The following is a 20,618-nucleotide window of genomic DNA, read 5'->3' as shown; positions in this document are numbered from 1 at the left end:
CGGGCTGGTCAAATACGGACGGAACATAGACGTAACCCTCTGGAAGATAATAGAAGCCAAGTCGGCCAAGTGAGCTCTGATACCAGCTCTCTGGCTGTACTTGGGGACCGGGTGCCATCCAGCGGATGCTCAGCTGGCCTGAATACTGCGGATCAGGGCTAGAAGGGAAGATATTCTTGCGAGTTGCCGAGTTGATCCCATCCGCGCCAACCAAAAAATCATAACTGCGCTGCTCTCCCGTGCTAAGCTGAACAGTCACGCCACTGGTGGAGTTCTGAATCTTCTCAAACGTAGTACCTATGTGGATTTGGACCCCTCAGGTCTACGGCAACCTTCATCATAATATCAATGAAAGTCGGCCGGTATATGCCCACGGCTTCCTTTGCGTCTGGCCATGTCGGTCGGCTTGGGCCGCGACTCAAGATATTACCGGCCGCATCACGCATCGTCGCAACCTGGGAATCGTATGGAAATGGAGTGCCGGCGCTGTGGACCAAGTCATAGATGCCAAGATCGACAAGAGCGTTTGCTGCACGGCCGCTGAACGCGATCGATGCCCCTTCTCTGGGGTTGCCCTTTTCAAGCACCTCGCACTGAACGCCTACGCGGGTGAGGGCGATGGCAGAGGACAATCCAGCGATTCCGCCTCCCACGACGAGTGCTGTCAATGAAGGTTCCATGTTTTCAATCTGGACTGTTCATGAGCAATGGTACACACGATAACGAGAGTTGACGGGCTCGCACCTTTTACTTCTGAACGATGACTTAGTATTGAGGCAGCAATGGAGAAACTTTTTATACTTCGCACGATGTCGAGGGTCCGTGACTTATAGTAAATGGACTCGCGATAATTTCCAGTTTATGCAAGATTCGACCCAGGTCTCCATAATGCATTAAGACCAATACCTCGTTCCGGTAACTTGGATTATGCTTGTGATTTAAGCCCCGTATGGGGCTCTCGGAAGAGGAAGCGCAGAAGTTTCATACAATTGAAAATTAGGGAATTTTGTGCAGGATGTAAGAGAGGTTGGGTCATAGCATTTAGTGTACACCCTGAGTAAACTGTTCATATCCCTAAATTATCCCTTCTAAATTTGCTAGCTTACTGAGGCCTAGACCTTGGCTGCTGGTATGTGGGTATTTAACTTCGTTTGTATAGCATAAATTCGGATCTAATGGCTCCCGACACAACATGCAAGACCTTAGTTGCCACATGCCCCACATGCTTGATTGAACTGAGCCAGCCCCTGGGAGACGCTTCCCGGTGGAGCCTCCCCCGCAATTATGAGGACCTGGAATTTCTGTGGAGAGGCTAATACCTAGGGGGGCTCGAGAACCTTGGAAGCTGGGGTAAATTTCGAACCCATGCTGGATATAAATGCCCGTCCGACTCTCTCAATGGCATCTAGGTAAGCACATAACAGAACGAGCCGACATTCGGTCAAATGACTCGACCTCATTCTACCCATCATCACGCTGCAGAAGTCTCGGCCGATATGAGCGAACTTGAACGCGAGAAATTTTCTAGTCGAGCTTCCCATCATGAGCAGATCGATAAGGAGCTTTCTCATTATATTGCCGATGTCGCGGTGGAAATATCCAGCGAACGCAACAAGGAGCTTGTGCGTAAGCTAGACAAGCGCGTCCTACCCGTCCTCATTGTTGCTTGTCTTCTGCAGGCCCTCACTCAAAGCACCCTGCCGTTTGCATCAATCATGGGTTTGATCGAAGATACGGGCATGCGAAGGCCCGATGGGAGAACGTCCCAACAGGTGCGATATCAAGATATAGATTTGGGGTTTGCGCCATAGGAAAGCTACTGACTGTGCAACAGTACTCCTGGCTGACGACTGGCATGTACCTTGTCATGCTGGTGGCCGAATATCCTCAGAACTATATCATATCGAAGGCTCCTCTTGCAAAATATCTAGGTTTCTGCATGATATGTGAAGGTTTCATTGTAGCCTCCCATGCCGCTTGTGTGAATTTCACAGGTCTGATTATCGGGAGGTGCCTGCTTGGGATTTTCGAAGCGGCATGTCAGCCATGCTTGGTGCTGATATCTGTAATGTGGTACCGTAAAGAAGAGCAAGTTGTGCGAATCCCAATCTGGTATGTCCGACTTATTCCCTGTTCGTTGACGTACGCTCCTCTGACTATCCTGAAGGTACATGATGTCTGGGGTACAGCAAATCATCGGAGGTTTCCTGGCCTATGGCTTTACATACATTAGCAAAGGACCGCTTGCTGCCTGGAAGTGGTGGTTTATATTCATTGGCGTCGTTTTAGTTATCTGGGGATTGTTCATCATGTACTGGCTACCTGACTCCCCAACGCGTGCCAAATGCTTCACAGTCGAGGAAAAGCGTGACATGATCGAGCGTGTCCGTGACAACCAGACGGGCATTCAAAACGAAAAATTCAAGCGCGAGCAAGTGGTTGAAGCCCTGCTCGACCCACAGGTTTGGGCCTATTCTGTTATCAACCTATGCACCACATTGCCTACGGTTGGATTGTCATCATTTGCGAACATCATAATCAAAAGTTTTGGATATTCAGCGAGGAATAGCCAACTATTGTCGATGCCTCTTGGACTCTATGTAATGATTATCCTTCTTTCGGCCTCTTGGTTTGCCAAGAGAACAAACCAAAATGTGCTCGTGATGCTCGTGTATATGATCCTGTGAGTTCCCCTTTTTCATTTCACTGAGATGGAGAGTAATACTGATAGTGCAGGTCTTTTGTAGGAACGATTCTTCTTATGACTCTCTCAGAGAATACAAAGAGCCAGCGCATTGGTCTCCTTTTGTGCTATTACATCACCTTTTCTTTCTGGGCGACTACAGCTCTGAGCCTGTCATTGCTATCGAGGAACATTGCTGGACAGACTAAGAAGATGGTCACCCTCACGCTCACATTCATCATGTGGGCTGTTGGCAATACTGTTGGTATGTCCCCCAAGCTGTCCCCGTGGAAAGGCAATAAATTTAATACCTCTGCAGGACCCCAGGTCTTTCTGGCGTGGGATGGCCCGCGATACTTCATAGCATTCGCAACCCATCTTGGATGCTACTCTGTCCTGGTAGCTGTCCTGGTTGTCTTACGTTGGTATTTGCAGAAACAGAATAGTTATAGAGATCGTATGGCTGCAGAAGGAGTGCAGGAGGCAGATCCCAAGGACAGATCTAGGGCTTTTGACGACCTGACCGACAAAGAGAATCTGTCTTTTAGGTACGTGTTCTAAGGTTGATATTGAGATTGCATCATAGCCTGGTTGATGGTTGCAAATATGAAGTCCGGCTTTGATGGAAGATTTCAAGACCCTTTCATGTCACCGCATACTAGCTCTACCTTAGAAGAGGGTGGGGTTGGAGGTGCTTCTACCCCAACGCTCTGATTTTAGTAGTTCATAGTCTGAGATGAGGTTAAATGCCAATACTACATACCCGCTTTCTAAGGCTCCAAGCCTTTCCTACCATCAGTTCACCGGAATATCCCGTTCCAAGGTTCTGTCTCGTATTAGCGGGCCTGAACACCCATGGGTGGAGAGTTGCCGAATTGTCAAATCAGATACTATTCTGAATGGGCTTTAGGCTGGATCAGGGATCATTCTCTCCGTAGAGTAAGAGGTTGGTGCTGCTCCGTAGAAGTTCCTTGGTTGGGTAAAGAGACGGCAGTGAGTGGTGCTATAATGGGGGACCTGCACTTGACCATTGCTCTGCAAGTTGTCGTTATGTCCAAAAAGAGATAGATAGATGACACATCCATGATATCCTGCTTTTTTGCATTTTAAAAGCCCGTGGGCACTTCTCAATTTCATCAGGATCCACTCGTCTCAATTCATGTTCACATCACTTTTCTTTGCCGCACTCAATGTGTGCCACACAATAAATCAAGGAAAGGGAAAACTGCACCACTTTTGTTTTTGGAGTATAAAAATCAATCAATTTCACTGCTGTGCAGATCCGCGATAAGCCCCGCCTTCGCTACTTTAAAGGCACTTGGACTCCGAAGAACAGTCCCCTTTTGCGTGGAATATTAATGTCCTGGTCCATCTTTAGTAGCAATGATGATGCCTCAAGGCAAGTTAAGTGGAGAAGTAGCAAAACCGAAGTGGGAAGGATCGGAGCACATAACGACCGAGCACCGATAACCCAATTATATTGTTGCGTGTTAGCCTATCACGGGAAACACGTCGGACGGGCGAACATTGAAAGGCCGGTGCACCGACAAAAAACTCTTGGACTTGGCTTGCCGAGAGCCGGAATGGAGATGTTTTCCAGATGCTTTAGTATCATCTGAGCAGCAAATCATGAAAATGGCGCATAGCATCGGCAATTTTGGTGTAGTATTTAAATATTCTTTGGAGAATACGCTCTAGAAATAATTTAGGTTCCGCTAGATTGGGAAGCTGGTCCTCTACAAACGCCGAATTTCGGGAGAGATGGTTCTCAAGCTCAGTGATAGGCGTTGAGAGACATTGTACCTTGCTACCAAAGAGAATCAAGCTAGCCCATAGGTCCGGGAGATGATGAATAATTGTCATAAATTCTCTAGCCTTCCAACAATTGTTGTGAGGATCGTCAAGTAGCAAAGAATGGCATATGAAGCCTATTCTAGACCTTCAATAAAACAAGCACTTCAGCCAATCGCGCCAATATCTCGCTCTACCTTCGGCTCCCTAAGCATAATCAGTCCATTCGACGATCCTATCTTTCTCATCAAACACCAACACGCTCAAGCAGTCCAAGGAAGCACGAGTTCCTGCCTTCCAGCCAAATCCCGGCACGTCAATTGCGGGCACTCCTTCCCATTTGTGCTCAAGGAAAAGAACATTCCCATTCAATGCCCATCGTGCGGGCGCAGAAAAAGCCCTCCCAGGAACATTTGCAGAATATTCCTCGATCGATTTGAGGAGAGCGTCACGCCTTTGGCCTTTGAAGCGGTTGCTGTGCGCCCAGAGTAGATCTGAATCCACTACTTCAGTTATATTCGAGGCATCCGATGCGTTGTAGGCGTCGAAGAAGCGCTTTGCCACATCAAGATATTTGTGTTCAGCCATAATGATGCCCAAATGTTGGAGGGGGAATCAGAATGAAATTGGACAATTAAAATGGGCCCAGGTAGTGCTTTAGCTTGAAGTTGTCGCGTAAGCAAAAAGAATTATGATGTGTTGAAGCGGTGGAATACCCACGTTTTATACTAGTACAATCTATCCCGGAGCCACGGGCGATTCTGTTTGAACGTCAACAACCTTGGAATATGACCACCAGCTCCAATAATGTATGTGTGTGAAGCCAGAATAGGTAGCGCAGCTAAGGCCACCGATGTGGAGCCCTGGAGCCCAACACCGTGACGCGGAGATCAAACGGTTCAGTTCCCAGACTCGACCCTTCCTGCTCATTCACTGGCAACACTTTTTGCAGCCAATAGGTCCCACATTCAATACCCGCCCGGCACCGTTGCGATTGGCTTGAGGGCGAAGTTTCTTGCGTCCTCATTTTGCAGGTATGCCCACGAATGACGTCTCTGCAGTATCATCTCTATTTGGAACTACGACAGAAAGCAAGTACAGAATCATCCTCGTTTGTCGAGGTCGTTGCACGATTAAACCTTGGAAATGTTGACATAGGCAAGATGCGTGCCATGCGGGGCCTATCTACCGTTTAAAGGACGTCGTCTCCCTTCCTCCCCATTGCCAAATCCTCTTAATCTAAGATTATGACCTTGCTCACATCTCGACACATTATAACAATTGAAAATGGCGAGAATCGACGTTCATGCGCACTGCGTGCCGCAATCATACCGCGAATACTGTCTTGCGAACGATTTCGCGCAGAAGGGCCACCCTGATGGGATGCCTGCGATACCGGTATGCGTTCAGGATACCTTCAATACCAATACCTACCACCTGGTACTAATGTGTCATATAGCCCTGGGATCCTTTGGACCACATTGCCTTGATGAAACACCTCAATATCCAGAAGTCAGTCCTGAGCATGTCATCGCCAGGTACTCATTTGACGCCCGGTAATAATGAGGAAGGCAGGTTGGTGACCCGACGTGCCAATGAAGACATGGCCAAAATCTGTGCCGATCACCCGGACCACTTTCTATTTTTCGCATCCCTGCCACTTCCTGACGTTGAGGGGTCTCTGGAGGAAGTCGACTATGCGTTGGATCATCTCGGCGCATTGGGATTTCAAATTCTCACGAACTCACACGGCATCTACCCCGGCGACCCGCGATTTATCCCCGTGTTTGACAAATTGAATAAGCGCAAGACAATTGCCTTTTTCCATCCAACTAGCTGTCATGTTCAAGATCCACAAGATGCATCATCGGTGCAGCGGATCAACCCGCAACCAGGAGTCGCAAGCCCAGTGGTAGAGTTCATGTTCGATTCAACCCGATCTCTCCTGAGCCTGCTCACATCGGGGACAGTGACGCGATGTCCCAATATCACGTTTGTGGTATGCCATTGTGGAGGGACATTTCCGCCCGTTTTGGAGCGGATTGCCGAGTGCTCGGGTTTTCTCATTGAGGGAGGGAAACAGATCAGTGGTGAAGAAATCAAAAATCTCTTACAGAACCGATTCTATTTCGATTTGGCAGGCGTACCATTCCCCGACCAAGTGCACGGTCTGCTTCGAATCGTTGATTCTTCAAGGTTAGTGTATGGAAGCGACTATCCGTTTACCCGGGCACCGCTGGTTGAGGCTCTCGCCAAAAGAGTTGATGTTGGTCTGGAAACTAACTTCGGATTGGCTGTGAAACATCGTGTTTTGTCAGATAACGCCAAGAAGTTGCTGGGGATATAACATGGATTTCTCTGGGCAGTATCATAGTACCGAGGGCTGCGACTCATGGCATCTATTATTCGCTGTGAGTATGACCTGAAGAAAAATAGAAAAGAGTGGAGATTTAATCAAAATTTCTTATATACAAATCACGACAAATTGTAAGGACTCGGATGTTTGCAAATAAAACAGTAGTACTATTGAATGAACTTCAAAGTAATAAGTTCAAGAGGAAAGAGAGAGAAGAGACGATACATCTCTAGACATAAGCTCATCCTACTCTAGATTTGGATCGTGCTAACACACACCTCACAAAACCAAAGAAATTGGGTGGCGAGCTAGGAAGGGTATGCTGAAAGCGCATTAGGCTGAGCGTCAATAAGAGCCCCTTTGATAACGAACTTGGGCAGTCGCTGGCCCCATTGAATGAGTGATATGTTGAGATATTACCGCGTTCGTTGTTGCGTCTGCCGTATCCTCAGCCGTTGCGTCTATTTCCCCTTCTGCCTCTGCTTCCGCCGTTGCATCTGCCTCTGCTTTTGCTTCCGCTATGAGATCCGTTTCTCGTATTTGCAAACCCGTCTTGTCCCGAACAAGATCAACCCACTCTTTACTCTGAAGCTCGTCCCAGTTCCCGTCATACTACCCACATTACTCAGTAAGCAATCCGCCTCGGTCTCGTTGCCTTATCAGCCGGTTGACATTTACCTCGTTTTTGATCTTCATTAGGACATCGCGGATGTTGTATGTATCCTGCGCTGGAATGCGGGTCAAATTGGCGATATAGCTTTCGCTGGGGAAGTCTCGGGGCCGCCGCGTGTAGCGCCACATGGAGGTGTCGCTGGTGAATGGACCGGGAAGATCCGATACTAAAGGTACCCGAATGCAGAACTTTTCCTTAAATGTGGGTTCTAGGAGCTTAGCTTTGTTCCTGTTACCACTGAAGACGAGAGCGCGGTGGAGACGACCATATCGCTTCTTGAGTCTGATCTTTTGACCCCGTGGGATAGCGACGCGTTAGCCAATGTTTTATAGTGTGACACCTCAGGATATCGGGGTCGCTGTTAGCGTACCTGGATGCAGAATTTGAATTCGAGGAGCTGTTCCAGCGGAACATGTCGGCGGTCCTTAACCTGCCGGTCAGCTAGTAATCCCTGCCATGTCTCCTGCTCTTTTGTAAAAAGCGATTGCCTCGCTGAGTCGAGTTCGTGTTGTGTTGCATTTCCAGATTCGGTCCTATCGACCCAAGCCCTCCCTCGCAATACGCCCCTGGCATTTTCGAGTCTTTCGATGGGAAAGGAATCGATCGGGACAGCTCGCTTCACGAGGACGTGTCGCTTGACAGTATGCGTCAGATCTGGAGTGAGTGATGCGATCTCTTTGTAATTAGCTGCCCAGAACCATTGATATCGCGGGGTGTCGACCTTGCGGCGTCGCTTTCGCGCTTCTGGTTATTCGAAGGCGTTGTTATACTCATAACATAAGAGTTAAGATAGTGACGTGACTGACTCACCAGAAAACACTTGATGTGCGCTCACGCTCCACGTGTTGACACTGTGCTCTATGGTGCATTCCCTTGACCGCGAGATACCCAGTGAGATATTCGCGGAGGGTGTACCAGAGAGGGAGATCCCAAGGTCTCCCCGAAACCGTCTTACTCGACGTTCTAGTCACCGTGAACGCGCCTGTGGTGTCAGATTTCGGCTCAGTCAGGAGATCTTCATCGCCAGATGAGTTTAGGTACTGTAGACAGATGTCATGGAAGAAGAGCTCATGACCGTCTCTAATAGATGAGACTGTTAATAAAAAGTCACGACACCAAAATGGTCCAGGGAGCCAAACTTTTTATGCGCGCTATAATCAACAATAGTTGTTTCGACGTGAAACCGGGCAGTAATGTGGTATTTCCCATGGTGTCTCTCAACAGTGATAAGCGGATCAAGTATACCGATCGAGACGTACGGGGCTCCCCTCGCGTTCGACCCTCTGAGCCACTGGTCTCGGAGCCCAAAGTATGCGACGTTATTGCTCTGCTGCTCGTCAAAGGACAGATTTGACGGCGTGCCAATGAGTCCAGGCTCAACCCAGTCTGCTACCGATCCTTCGCCGACAGCTGCAGAAACACGCGACGCGCCGTCTGGAACTCCGGGCCCAGCTGCCCTCTCTTCCGAGATCGAGTGGGGTTTTTCTGATCCATCGCTTCCAGCTCGCTTCTCAGGATCAGCTCCCGACGCCATTCCAAGTTTTTGTAGTGGACTCTCTGGCGTCCTGCAGGATCACCAGCGGGGTACGCTAGAAATACACATTAGGCAGGAAGTCACAGTATAACAGAACGTCCGGGATACGTGAGGGAGAATCTCGAATTCGTCTTCAGCTCGAGTTGTAAGCGCGGATTACCCCCGCGCGAGCGAGCCACTAAGATCTATCGTATCCAAAATAATACATAGGCCCGGGGTAAATAAAGCGGAAATTCGCGTCAGTCGCCAAGTTCAAAAAAACACAACCTTCGAAGCGATTGGAACCACCTGTTTGAAAACACCAATACTAATTTATGTAAATTATGCAACACATGTACCCTTGGTTTTCGCCCCGAACAAGAATGCTTAAGCCGAGAATACCATGCATGGTCATTTTGGCTTCACGAGGCCTATCAGGAGCTGGCCCCGGCTCGGGATCTTTGCTCGGACTACGCCGATGGCCTCGGCCAACAATCAGATTCACTATGTACGAGTCCCTTCTCAGAAATGCCAAGCAATCGAGGGGAATTCGCCAAGATGCAAATTTTTCTTGTATCTCGGTCCTTGTTTTTTTCTCTTTTCCTGATGAAATCGCTCCTCTCCGCCTTTTTTCTCCCATTTTTTTGTACCTTTCATGCTACAATAACATCTCAGTTTTTCCACGGTGATCCATCTGTATTGCCGGCAGCATGTCCCACTCAGACTCCAAATCAGATCTAGGCCCCCATTCGCCAACAGTGGCCGCTATCCAGTCCGCGGAGCCTCCCCGCACTTTCTCTGACCCGGAGACCAACTCTGTCAAGATCGTGGGTAAGGGGGTGGAGGTTGTGGAGAAGGACTCGATGGATAAGCGCGATGACTCCATCGACGGCGGCTCTATCAAACCCACCTATGATCATACTCACCGTAAGCTGAAACCACGCCATGTTCAACTGATCGGCATCGGCGGTACGATTGGCACTGCATTGTATGTGCAGATCGGCTCTGGCCTGCGCACAAGTGGGCCTGGGAGCTTGTTTCTTGGATTCTCTATTTGGTAAGTCGAAATCCTCCTCCAGCTTTCCTATTTGTCTTTCCCTTGGAAGCCTGGGTTATCTCGACAATTTCCTTTGAGAGTATAAGCTTTACATAAGATGAACATCATACGAATCAACTATCCCAAAAAGGGATACAATCAGAACAAAAGCAGAGCAACGCGGGAGAAAAGACGAAGACAAAAGAAGAAAGTTTCAGTCCTTCAGCCACCTCCAAGGACGTAAGCAGATCTAGGCAAAGCTTGTTTCGAATCCGACGTATCAAAATCAGTCATCTATGCCCAAACAATGAATCCCAAAGCGAAATCAACCCAGACATCCAACCCCAGAATTCTGCCCAAAAAGCCCTTCTGAATACCCGAATTGGAATCTTACACCTTGATTTTATAGGAGTGCCGTTATCCTGATTATCACAGTTTGTACGAGTCCCTCTTCGAAGTTGAACCCCCAGCCCCAACAACAAAATGGCAATCCTAAGCAACACTATACTCCCAAAGCACCAAAATGAACATGAAACTTCCCTCGCGCCGCCCATACCTGAAGCAAAAAGGCAAAAGAGAACACTTTTGCATCACAATCACCGATATTGTAGTCTACTATACTCACATCTCTCTCCAGGTCTCGCAGAGATGGTCACCTACCTCCCCATCTCCTCACCATTCATCCGATTCGCCGGCCGCTACGTCGATGAAGCCCTCGGCGTCGCAGCAGGATACAACTTCTTCATTTTCGAAGCCGCCCTCGTCCCCTTCGAGATCGTCGCCGTCAGTCTAATCGTCAATTACTGGACGAGCGTGATCCCCGTCGCAGCTATGAATGTGATCGTCCTGGTACTATACACGTAAGCACCCAACCCCATCCACAACATAAACAACTTGGAACGTGAACAAGTTCCAACTTCAACTTTCAATTCCTTGTCATACTAGTAGCACCTTCGATTTCCAAGGTTCCACGGCTCCAACACCCCATTCTAACATCTCCTACCTTCCTCCAGAGCCCTAAATGTATTCGCCGTGAAATGGTACGGCGAAGCTGAATTCTGGCTATCCCTCGGCAAAGTCCTCCTAAGCATCGGCCTAATATTCTACACGGTCGTGGTAATGCTAGGCGGAAACCCACTCGGCGACCGCTTCGGCTTCCGATACTGGAACGAGCCCGGCGCCTTCAACGAGTTCTACAAGACCGGCGACACGGGCAAATTCCTCGGCTTCCTCAGCGCACTAATAACAGCGAGTTTCACCATTGCCGGACCAGACTACGTCTCCATGGCCGCGGGCGAAACGATGAACCCCCGCGTCGTTCTTCCAAAGGCTTTCAACGGCGTCTTCTACAGACTAACGGCCTTCTTTGTCCTCGGAGTTCTGTGCGTTGGGATTCTCGTGCCCTACAATGACCCCACCATGGCCGATGCGTTCGATAAGGGTAAACCTGGAGCGGCGGCTTCGCCATATGTGATTTCGATGGATCGGTTGGGAATACCTATCCTGCCGCATATTGTCAATGCGGTTGTTTTGACGGCTTCATTTAGTGCAGGGAATAGTTATGTTTACTGCGCTAGTCGAAGTCTTTATGGGCTGGCGTTGGAGAAGAAGGCACCCGCTTTCCTGACGAAGTGTACATCGAAGGGTGTGCCGGTTTACTGTGTGGGTGTTGTGCTTTTGATTGCGCTGTTGAGTTTCCTCCAGGTTTCGAATGGTGCTTCGGTTGTTTTGAATTGGTTTGTTAATCTGGTACGTTCTACTACCCTTCAAGTTCCAAGGTTTGGAATAACTATGATTTCTCGCTGTGGATTCGGTGCATATCTAGTTATATCGAAATAAACTGACACTTTGCCAGGTGACTGCCTCCCAACTCATCAATTTCTCCGTCATCACATTCACATACATCCGCTTCAAAAAGGCCGTCGAAGCCCAAGGAATTTCCCGCGAAACACTGCCCTATCGTAGCATGTTCCAGCCATATATTTCCTATATCGCATGCATCGCTACGACGATTATGGCTTTTGTCGGTGGCTACACGGTCTTCCTGCCGGGGCATTGGTCCATTCCGACATTCCTGTTTTCTTACACTATGATTGGTGTTTTCCCTGTGCTTTACTTTGGGTGGAAATTCTTTCATAAGACGAAATTCCTTAAGCCGGAGGAAGTTGATCTTGTTACTGGTCTCGCTGAGATTGAGGAGTATACCAGGGATTATGTCACTGAACCGCCCAGGTAGGTTCTTCTCGCCCTGTTTTTGATTTTCGTTCTCCGTGAGACTGTGATTCTAACCTGTGGGCCTACTTAGGAGTACTCTTCATAAGTATATCGGCAAACTGTTCGATTAGCGAGAGGTCGAGCTGAACAGCGCAGCGCAGAGCGAAGAGCTTGAACTTCCAAGGTTGTTGAAGTGACTTGCGAAGCTGAACAACAGAGATATCCACGTTGCATAACTTCTATAGATCCAGTGCTTTGACCGGTCACTACATTACGATGAAAATTATAGAATAGTCAATTGAAGTTAAGATATGCCCAGATAGAAAATCTTTCCAATGCAACGCTGTAAACATTCTTTAAGAAACTATTGTACATATGGCCCTTGCACTTTCATCCCATATATATGAGTTCTAGCAGAAACCTCGCTGGAAGAGCGCAGTTCTCAACAAAAGGTTCCGAGTCTGGATTCCCTACTCCACGCCCTGTGCCTTCAACGCCTCAAGCCGCTGCTTATTCCGCTTCCCAAGCACTCGCAGCGTACTCTTCTGCTCCATCTCCGTCATCTGATCCCAATTTCCGATCCGCGACAACGTCCCGTCGACATTCACAACCATGGGACCGAGATGGTCTAGCGAGACGCCGCCGTCCGCACCGAGGTCTAGGCGAAGCTGCTTTGGTTGGCCTTCTTCTGCGGAGGCGGTTTCGGGGAGGTAGAGTTGCTCTTGCGCTTGTTCTGAGCCGGAATTTTGGGGCTGGGACGAGGGCTCTTGGTTGGGTTTGTTGGTGTTGGTTTCGGGGGTTGAGGAGGGCATTGTGTGTGCTTGTCTTGTGTTGCACTGGGGGAAGAGAATTGTGTAGAGGCGTGAGGTTGGGGTTTGGGGTGCTGCCGTGGTGAGGCTCCAGGTGGGTTGGTGGATTGAGGCGCGGGTGAGCAGAGGGTTTACGCTGAGGTGGAGGAGGGCGGCGCGGTAGGCTGTTCGCGATAGTTGCATGCTGCCACGGTATGTGGTTGGAGGTTGGTTTGCGGAGGCGAAAAGTGGTTGACGGGGAGGTGGAGATGTAGGTCAGTCGGAGGTGAGCCGGGCGGGTCTTCACTACTTAGTTTGTACTCGGGACTGCTAGACAGTTACCAGCAGCCTGGTAACAATTCTATATTCTTAGATTATTGCTAATATTACATCTGTTTATTATATCTATTTATTGTACAGGCTTCTGCTCGTCACCGAAACCACCAGTTGACCTGTAGGAACAATTAGCACCCACCACTACCTGAAACAATGCACAAAGAAGTACTTACCGACGCAGTAACGCCCTCCCCGACACCTTTAATACTATGCCACCACCCCTTTGGAATAAACAAACCATCCCCAGCACCAAGCACAGCCTCAACCCCCTTCCCATCCGAACCAGCAGAAACAGGAGCACCCCAAACCATATCATCCAACAGCGCCCGCTCTTCCCCCTGCATCATCTCCTCCCCCCGAATCGCCGCCGCGCCCCGATCACTACTCTTCCCCAACTGCCTCCTCACACCCGCGAAAACAGCCTGCCCATCCTCTGGAGCAAGCAGCCTCACAATTTTGCGCCCCGCCAGCTGAACAAAGAGATTCGGATTCGGATCACGGTGCAGAGGCGTGTAGGTTGGCGGGTGGCCAATCCAAACATTCGCGTCGTAAACATCGCCCTTCCCAGCGTGCGCGACGATATCCGGCGTCGGAACGTCGGCGCGTAGAATTGGAGGTAGGTCGAGGAGTTGACACTGTGCTAGGTAGAGTCTCGTTGCTTGGGGCGAGGTCTTGGCCACGCGCATCCATTCTAGGAAGAGGTGTAGCGGGGCGTGGAATTGGCGGAAGCTGCGGACTTCGGCAGAGAGGGGGTCGGCTAGTTCTGTGAGCTCGAGGGGGACGAAGGCGTCGGCGGCGTGGGTTTGGAGGTATTCGGTGTTTAGGCTGGCGATTGATTGATCTTCGCTTGTTAGCGAGCTATTGCCATTGACAATGCCATTCCCATCGTTGTTCTTGACGTGGAACCATTTTGTTCGCGCTGGTGTATTGAGGAATTCTGAGCGAGGGAGGATGGCGGGTTTCTCGGGGAGAAAACATTGCTGTTGGAAGGTGGTGATCTGTGAGTCGGGGAGGATGTTGAGGGGTTGGTATGGGAGGATTGGGGAGTTGGAGAAATCGCAGAGGGCCGATCGTGGTTGTAATGGGTTAAGGCTTGTTCTGTGGGGAAGGGGTCGGCGTAGAACTCGACTTGGGAGAAACCATGACTGCTGCAGGGGCATACAGGCGTGAGTTTGGGGTGGTGAGAGGTGAGATGGAAGAATTAAAGAATGGATGCACGGGGGGAATTCCCCGGCTTGCATTGATGTCTTGGCATCAAAATGAACGCAAGTACTGAATAGCCTCATTCAATCATGTATTTCATTGACTCCGCGATATTGGGATGCTATTGTTTCCTTAATTAAGGACAGTTAGTAACGTCCTGCGAACACAAACCCAGTATGAACTAATGTACTATACTAATGTACTATACTAATGTACTAAGGTAGTAGTGCATGGAATTACCGAGGTTGCCAAGCGGGACCCCCTCTTCTCTCTTTCTTCAGATCTTCGAGTCTGGGTCATCTGGGCCGATCTGCAATCTATTTTACTCTTGTCGTCGTAGCTGATTATTTCTTCCCTTCATATCTCTGTACCGCGGTTGCTAGTGCTCCTCTTCACATGCTGTACTAGAACTTGATCTACTAGGTAACTTATTCACTGGGTAGTATCTACCACCACATCTATTATCCGACCGTGTACTCTGCGCAGGTCAGAGTCAAGTCCACCTGGGAAGGCTCCAAGGACTGGACTTGATAACTTTCAAGCTTGGCTAAAGGAAGAGCTAAGATTTCAGGATGCCTTCTGTTGCAAGAATTCATAAGCGCCATGCTTATGGCAAAGATGCGCATACCTACTACCCCGTTCTTATCGTCGGTGCCGGAGAGTCCGGCGTCGCGATGGGCTGTCGATTGAAGCAGGTCCTGGGAACAGACCAGTTTCGAATCTTTGAGCGACAATCCGGTATTGGAGGTACTTGGTGGATCAACCGGTATCCCGGTGCTGCTTGTGACATGTATGTGTTGAGCCGATCCGGTTCGCGACCTGCCCTGTGTCTAACATATTACCTCTCCTTTCTTTAGTCCGGCAGTATTCTACTCTTTTTCCTTTACGCCCAAGAAGAACTGGTCGACCTTGCACCCTTCTGGTCCGGAAATCGCTCAATATCTAGCCGACGTCTGTGAAGAGTATCAGATCGTCGATAAGATTCAGTTCCACACCGACGTCAAGCATCTTCGGTGGATTGAGCAAGATGAGGAGTGGGAGGTAACTCTTTCGCATCTTGTTCCTGGAACCGGAGATCTATCGGCCTACGAACGGGAGCAACTTGCTATTGAAGATGGCCCACATGCAGTCTTCGTCAAGGAAGAGATTGTCCGCGCTAAGGTCGTCGTCAGCGGAGTAGGCGGTTTGGTCGAGCCTAAGACATGGCCAAAAGATATTCCCGGAATCGAAGGCTTTGAAGGAGAAATCATGCACACAGCACGATGGGATGACGAGATCGACCTGCAAAATAAGGACGTGGTTGTTCTCGGCTCTGGATGCAGTGCCGCACAAGTGGTTCCTGAGCTGGCAAAGCCCGAAGCCAATGTTCGCTCTATCACACAACTGATGCGAACACCTCCATGGGTACAACCCGATCTCCTCCCACCCAATTTACTGGAGAAGTGGGACAGATGGATGCCAACTCTGTGCACCAATATCCCAGGCCTGTCACGACTTCTGCGCAACAATGTGTTCCTCATGCTTGAACACAACTTCTTTGCCATGTTTACGGACAATGCCTACGGCCGCTGGAAGAGACCGCAGATTGAAGAGGCATTCCTTGCTCATATGCGCAAAATGGCACCGGAAAAATACCACAAGATTCTCACCCCAGATTACAGCTTAGGCTGTAAGCGTCGTATCATCGACGGCACCTGGTACCGTAGCTTGAATTCATCCAAGGTCGAGCTGACGACCCAACCATTGACCCGTGTTCACGCAAAGAGTGTGACTATTGGACCGGGCAACTTCTACCCACGTAATCAGAGCAATGATACTGAGGACGTTCGGGAAATCCCCGCCGATGTTCTCATCCTGGGCAATGGCTTCGAGACAAACAAATGGCTCCATCCGCTCAAAATGACCGGCAAGGGAGGTAAAGATCTTCAGGACCTCTGGGATGAGCGAGGAGGTGCTCAGGCGTATTTGGGAATTGCGATGGACCAGTTCCCTAACTTTTTTATGTTGTTCGGTCCGAACACGGCGACGGGACATACTAGTGTCATCTTTGCGACTGAAAATGCCGTTAACTACTCGCTCAAGTTCATCAAGCCCATTCTCGAGGGCAAGGTGAGCTCCTATGAGGTTAAGGAGGATGCTGAACGTGCGTGGACAAAGCGGTTGCAGGATCAACTGCAGAAGACTGTCTTCCGTCGAGGCTTGTGTGCCAGCTGGTATATTACCGAAGACGGATGGAATTCTTCGACTTACCCGTGAGTACCCCCCTCCCCCTCCCTATCTCTCCCTTGTTCTGCCAGATCAATGGAATCGGTTGCTCACCAGAAGCAGGTGGTCTCAAGTTCATTATTGGCTGCGATGCTCGTTCCCATATTGGAGCCATTGGACTGCAAAGAGAACCCACAAAGGGGCTGTTCTACAGCGTATCCATAGGGGCATTCGAATTTCTGTTCTCTTCAGTATCTTTGCTGCTGTTGCGTGGCTGCGCAAGAATCCGCGTCAGGGCACCCAGCTGCTGCAGAGTCTACGGATGGGCAAGGCACTGCTCCTGTATAAAATCCAGGACCTAGTTTCCAACTGAGATATATATATAGCCATAGTTTCAATAATACTTCCATTCATCATACCCATCAGACACAAAGAGTAGTACTATGCAGCTCGTAATTATATACCCGATTATATACATAGAACCCGAGTAGTACAGACCGACCAATCGGAGGGCCTTTAGAGTGGTGACTCAGCCGATCTGGGGAAACGGGCGACCCCGACCCCCGCGAACATGGAAGGTCTCCGCACTCCCTCGCCGTCCATTCTCCTCAAAATTTCTTCTGGTATCTTGTCTTATCAAGTGAAATGGCTTCCGAGTCGCCTCAGCTTGAAGGCACTCCGCCAACAACAGGCCCTGGCGATCAGGCCACTACTCCTGGCACCGATTCCGCCAAGAGGAAGGCGGAACAGAGCAACGGAACGAACACGCGCGCAAAGCGGAATCGTTACATCTCCATCGCATGGTATGATTATGGTCTGACTCCATCTGATATCGTTCCGAGGCTCCGTCTGTCCACTTCAGCCCTATAGTCGGCTCTGAACTGCGGCATTCATGCAAAATCAGGCCACGACTTCCTTCGTGGCCATCTGCTAGGCCTCGGATCTGTACATGCCGCTCGGGACTAACCTCCGGCTCTTTGTTTAGTAACGAATGCAAGCGTCGCAAAATCAAGTGCAATGGGCAAGTTCCTTGCCAGCGATGTGGGCATCTCAATCTGGAATGTATGAACTATCTATTTACCCACCCATCGTATGAGGTCTGCCGTCCACCGACCACCATCCAGCAATGGTCGGCTCGGAAAGCGAACATCGATGTCGGAATAATCGATACTGACACCAAAACCAGGCCGATATGCGCCGAATTGCTGCACCAATAACTTCAAGGATTCCGAGTAAGTCGCGGAATTATGATCAGAGACTTTCCCCTTTGGGCACTGGCTAATCCAAAGCCAACCTAGTGAGTTCCGCTCGATGACCTCTGAGATCACGACGCTACAAGAGCAAGTCAATACTTTGTTCACCAATCTCAATGAGCTCCGCACTCAGCGGCCCGCCTTTGAGTCTCCATCGTTTGATCATCTCTCGCGTGATGGCTCTCAGTCGGTGTTCACCCCGATGCCCGCAGCCATGCCGAAGACCCGATCCCGTCACCCACGCTTCCATGGCCCCACCAGTTCGGCATTCAACTTCGATGTTGCCAAGTCTAGTCTGCAGAGTATGGGTATCACCCATGGAGAGGACGGGATACCCGATGACTTGACGACGGCGCAAGTCACGCCGACGGGGTCTCCAGCTCCTAACATGGGCGCGCTCGTGCCGGTGATCCATCCTACCAAGGACCCGATCTGGGCTATTCGTCGAGAGGAGGCTGTGCGTCTATGCAAAGTGTACGAAGAAGAGATCGGGATTATGTATCCCGTGGTGGATATTACCACTGTGACTAATCAGGCTAATTTGTTATACACTTTCATGGAAGCTGCCACGCGGACTGGATTTGCTCAGAGGGGACTCCCAGGCGCTGATAGTCTTCAGGATGATAGTACTATCTTGTTGAAATTGATCCTGGCCACCACACTGGTCGTGGAGGCGGGTGGGCAAAGTGAACTCGGCCAGCGACTGTTCCTGAGTATCAAGCCGGTGATTGAATCGAAGTTATGGGAGCCGCATGATATCAAAAATATCCAACTCTTTACTATTACGGTATGTGAATCTCCTTGAAAATAATATTTGTGTTTGGTTGACTGATTTGAGTGTTCCTCCCACCAGGCTACCTACCATTTTCACACTGATGACGATGCTATGGCCTATCGGTTAATCGGACTGGCTGCACGCATGTGTCTCGAGATGGGTCTACATCGTAAGGATGCTTTGGTCAAGTCTTTTCCTCTTGAAAACCAGTGGACTGAGGTCACTCGGATCTTCTGGACTGTATATAGTTTGGACAGGAGATGGAGTCTAGGCACGGGCTTGCCCTTTGTAATTCAGGACGAAGATATCGATCCAAATCTACCCGAACCGGTGAGCTTAAAAGATATTCCCCTAGATCCCAATGCCCGGCTAACATATCTACTCCCAGGACTCATCTTTGCTTTATCTACGTTGTATGATTTCTTATAATCGAATCAGTTCCAAGATCTGGTACTCTGGCCTTGGCTCAGAAGGCGCCACCGATATCCGACGCGATGAGATTGGATATTTGGACTACCAAGTTCTACAATGGTACAAACAGGTACCGGACGAACTCAAATTCTATCCGGTGGAATCGCCCAAGAACGGCGATCCCGCAAGCCGAGGAATGAGGCGTCTCCGCATTCTGCTCTACCTCCGTATGAACCAGCTACGCATCCTCATCTACCGCCCCGTCCTCCACTCAGCCGCAAGTATCATCGAGGACCGCGGTCATGCACAGACTGTGGTGGATGTGGCCAAGGACACAGTTCGGGTCCTCACCCGCCTCAACCAGATGTCCGATATATACCGCACTCAGCAGATCACATTCAACTACTTCCTCGTCGCTGCTCTAGCGGTCCTCTTCTTGGCCGTGTCTCATGCCCCGGCAGACTTCAATCGACAAGTGCGTGACGAGTTCTACATGGCCCTCGATCTGATCAATGGCTTCAGCACTAAGTCATATGTATCCAAGCGATTGTGGAAGACCATCAAGGGGCTCCGCAAGATCGGCGAAAAACTGGGCGTTTTTGCCCGCACATTTGGAAATGATTCGAATGACCCCCACTCAAGTGCGGCGGTTGCCATGGCGGGTCTTGCAGGGCACTCGATCGACGACTTGTCTGCTTACGGCCCGATGAATGGGGTGAATGAACTTGGCAATAGCCCCTTGAATGGACTACAGATGAGCCACGAGCTTACGAACTTGTTTGAGGCGGTCGGGTCATTTGGTAGCTTTATGCCTCCGACTAGTGGTGCTGATAGTATGAGTGGGTTTGTTGGTGACGATGGTGAGATCCAGAATACTGGGGAGGGACTCTCTGGCATATTGGGCGGCGAAGAGGAATTTTCACGCATTATCCGTGGCCTATTTTGAACATTACCATATTGTAACAAGTCTGAATCTTGACTGCAATTCCTGTTATCAAGTAAATAGGTAGTACCTAGTATATATACAAGTATCTGGATACCTAAGGTATAGTCCCATTTTATACGAAGTCCTACTGTACCACGTGACTGCCATTACCTTTTCTGCCCCGCCCAATTCGCATCAGATCAGCTTCCAGGGCTTGCTTTGACATCCAGCGCATGCAGCTCTTCATCCCTTGAAGTTCTTGTACCTCGAAAATAAGGCTCATCCACTCTTCTCATCTTCCGCCCCTCACCTCTCCAACCGAGCCGAGCCTACAAGTGGGAACGACCGAGGAACGAGTTCAGTCGAACTTGCAGAAACCCAAGCAATCTCTGAGCCTGATGAACATTTATCTATGAAGGTTCATCTTCATCTGCATATTCCTCTCCACTGTAAGTC

General features: G+C 49.7%; 8 protein-coding genes across 8 annotated transcripts; 4 read left to right on the top strand and 4 right to left on the bottom strand.

Annotated features, from left to right (window-relative positions):
• Positions 1-1,445: 1,445 nt before the first annotated feature.
• On the top strand, positions 1,446-3,244 carry N7533_002045 (major facilitator superfamily domain-containing protein; the record flags this gene model as incomplete). The annotated part of the gene is made up of 5 exons (XM_057098695.1): positions 1,446-1,772; positions 1,835-2,112; positions 2,168-2,683; positions 2,737-2,948; positions 3,003-3,244. The coding sequence occupies 5 exons, from the start codon at positions 1,446-1,448 to the stop codon at positions 3,242-3,244; spliced, it is 1,575 nt and encodes a 524-aa protein (XP_056963831.1).
• A 1,437-nt stretch (positions 3,245-4,681) lies between these two features.
• Positions 4,682-5,062, bottom strand: N7533_002044 (nuclear transport factor 2 family protein; the record flags this gene model as incomplete). Its single annotated transcript, XM_057098694.1, has 1 exon — positions 4,682-5,062. One exon carries the CDS (start codon positions 5,060-5,062, stop codon positions 4,682-4,684), a length of 381 nt encoding a protein of 126 aa, XP_056963830.1.
• A 699-nt stretch (positions 5,063-5,761) lies between these two features.
• On the top strand, positions 5,762-6,821 carry N7533_002043 (amidohydrolase family protein; the record flags this gene model as incomplete). Its single annotated transcript, XM_057098693.1, has 2 exons — positions 5,762-5,872; positions 5,934-6,821. 2 exons carry the CDS (start codon positions 5,762-5,764, stop codon positions 6,819-6,821), a joined length of 999 nt encoding a protein of 332 aa, XP_056963829.1.
• A 630-nt stretch (positions 6,822-7,451) lies between these two features.
• On the bottom strand, positions 7,452-9,037 carry N7533_002042 (uncharacterized protein; the record flags this gene model as incomplete). The annotated part of the gene is made up of 4 exons (XM_057098692.1): positions 7,452-7,790; positions 7,874-8,247; positions 8,339-8,543; positions 8,615-9,037. 4 exons carry the CDS (start codon positions 9,035-9,037, stop codon positions 7,452-7,454), a joined length of 1,341 nt encoding a protein of 446 aa, XP_056963828.1.
• A 689-nt stretch (positions 9,038-9,726) lies between these two features.
• Positions 9,727-12,397, top strand: N7533_002041 (putative general amino acid permease (Agp2); the record flags this gene model as incomplete). The annotated part of the gene is made up of 6 exons (XM_057098691.1): positions 9,727-10,073; positions 10,462-10,490; positions 10,690-10,912; positions 11,066-11,801; positions 11,908-12,284; positions 12,358-12,397. The coding sequence occupies 6 exons, from the start codon at positions 9,727-9,729 to the stop codon at positions 12,395-12,397; spliced, it is 1,752 nt and encodes a 583-aa protein (XP_056963827.1).
• Positions 12,398-12,736: 339 nt separating this feature from the next.
• On the bottom strand, positions 12,737-13,258 carry N7533_002040 (uncharacterized protein; the record flags this gene model as incomplete). Its single annotated transcript, XM_057098690.1, has 1 exon — positions 12,737-13,258. The coding sequence occupies one exon, from the start codon at positions 13,256-13,258 to the stop codon at positions 12,737-12,739; it is 522 nt and encodes a 173-aa protein (XP_056963826.1).
• Positions 13,259-13,485: 227 nt separating this feature from the next.
• Positions 13,486-14,550, bottom strand: N7533_002039 (putative JmjC domain protein; the record flags this gene model as incomplete). The annotated part of the gene is made up of 2 exons (XM_057098689.1): positions 13,486-13,506; positions 13,564-14,550. The coding sequence occupies 2 exons, from the start codon at positions 14,548-14,550 to the stop codon at positions 13,486-13,488; spliced, it is 1,008 nt and encodes a 335-aa protein (XP_056963825.1).
• A 615-nt stretch (positions 14,551-15,165) lies between these two features.
• N7533_002038 (uncharacterized protein) lies at positions 15,166-20,183 on the top strand (the record flags this gene model as incomplete). The annotated part of the gene is made up of 9 exons (XM_057098688.1): positions 15,166-15,383; positions 15,451-16,845; positions 17,024-17,140; positions 17,332-17,601; positions 17,784-17,860; positions 17,985-18,030; positions 18,097-18,838; positions 18,905-19,156; positions 19,215-20,183. 9 exons carry the CDS (start codon positions 15,166-15,168, stop codon positions 20,181-20,183), a joined length of 4,086 nt encoding a protein of 1,361 aa, XP_056963824.1.
• Positions 20,184-20,618: the final 435 nt, after the last annotated feature.

This window comes from Penicillium manginii, assembly GCF_028828005.1.
Source record: "Penicillium manginii strain IBT 31320 chromosome Unknown utg000002l:1.0-5564898.0:1.0-5567710.0, whole genome shotgun sequence".
In the NCBI taxonomy this organism is placed as follows: domain Eukaryota; kingdom Fungi; phylum Ascomycota; class Eurotiomycetes; order Eurotiales; family Aspergillaceae; genus Penicillium; species Penicillium manginii.
This window is presented reverse-complemented; position numbering and strand designations above follow the sequence as displayed.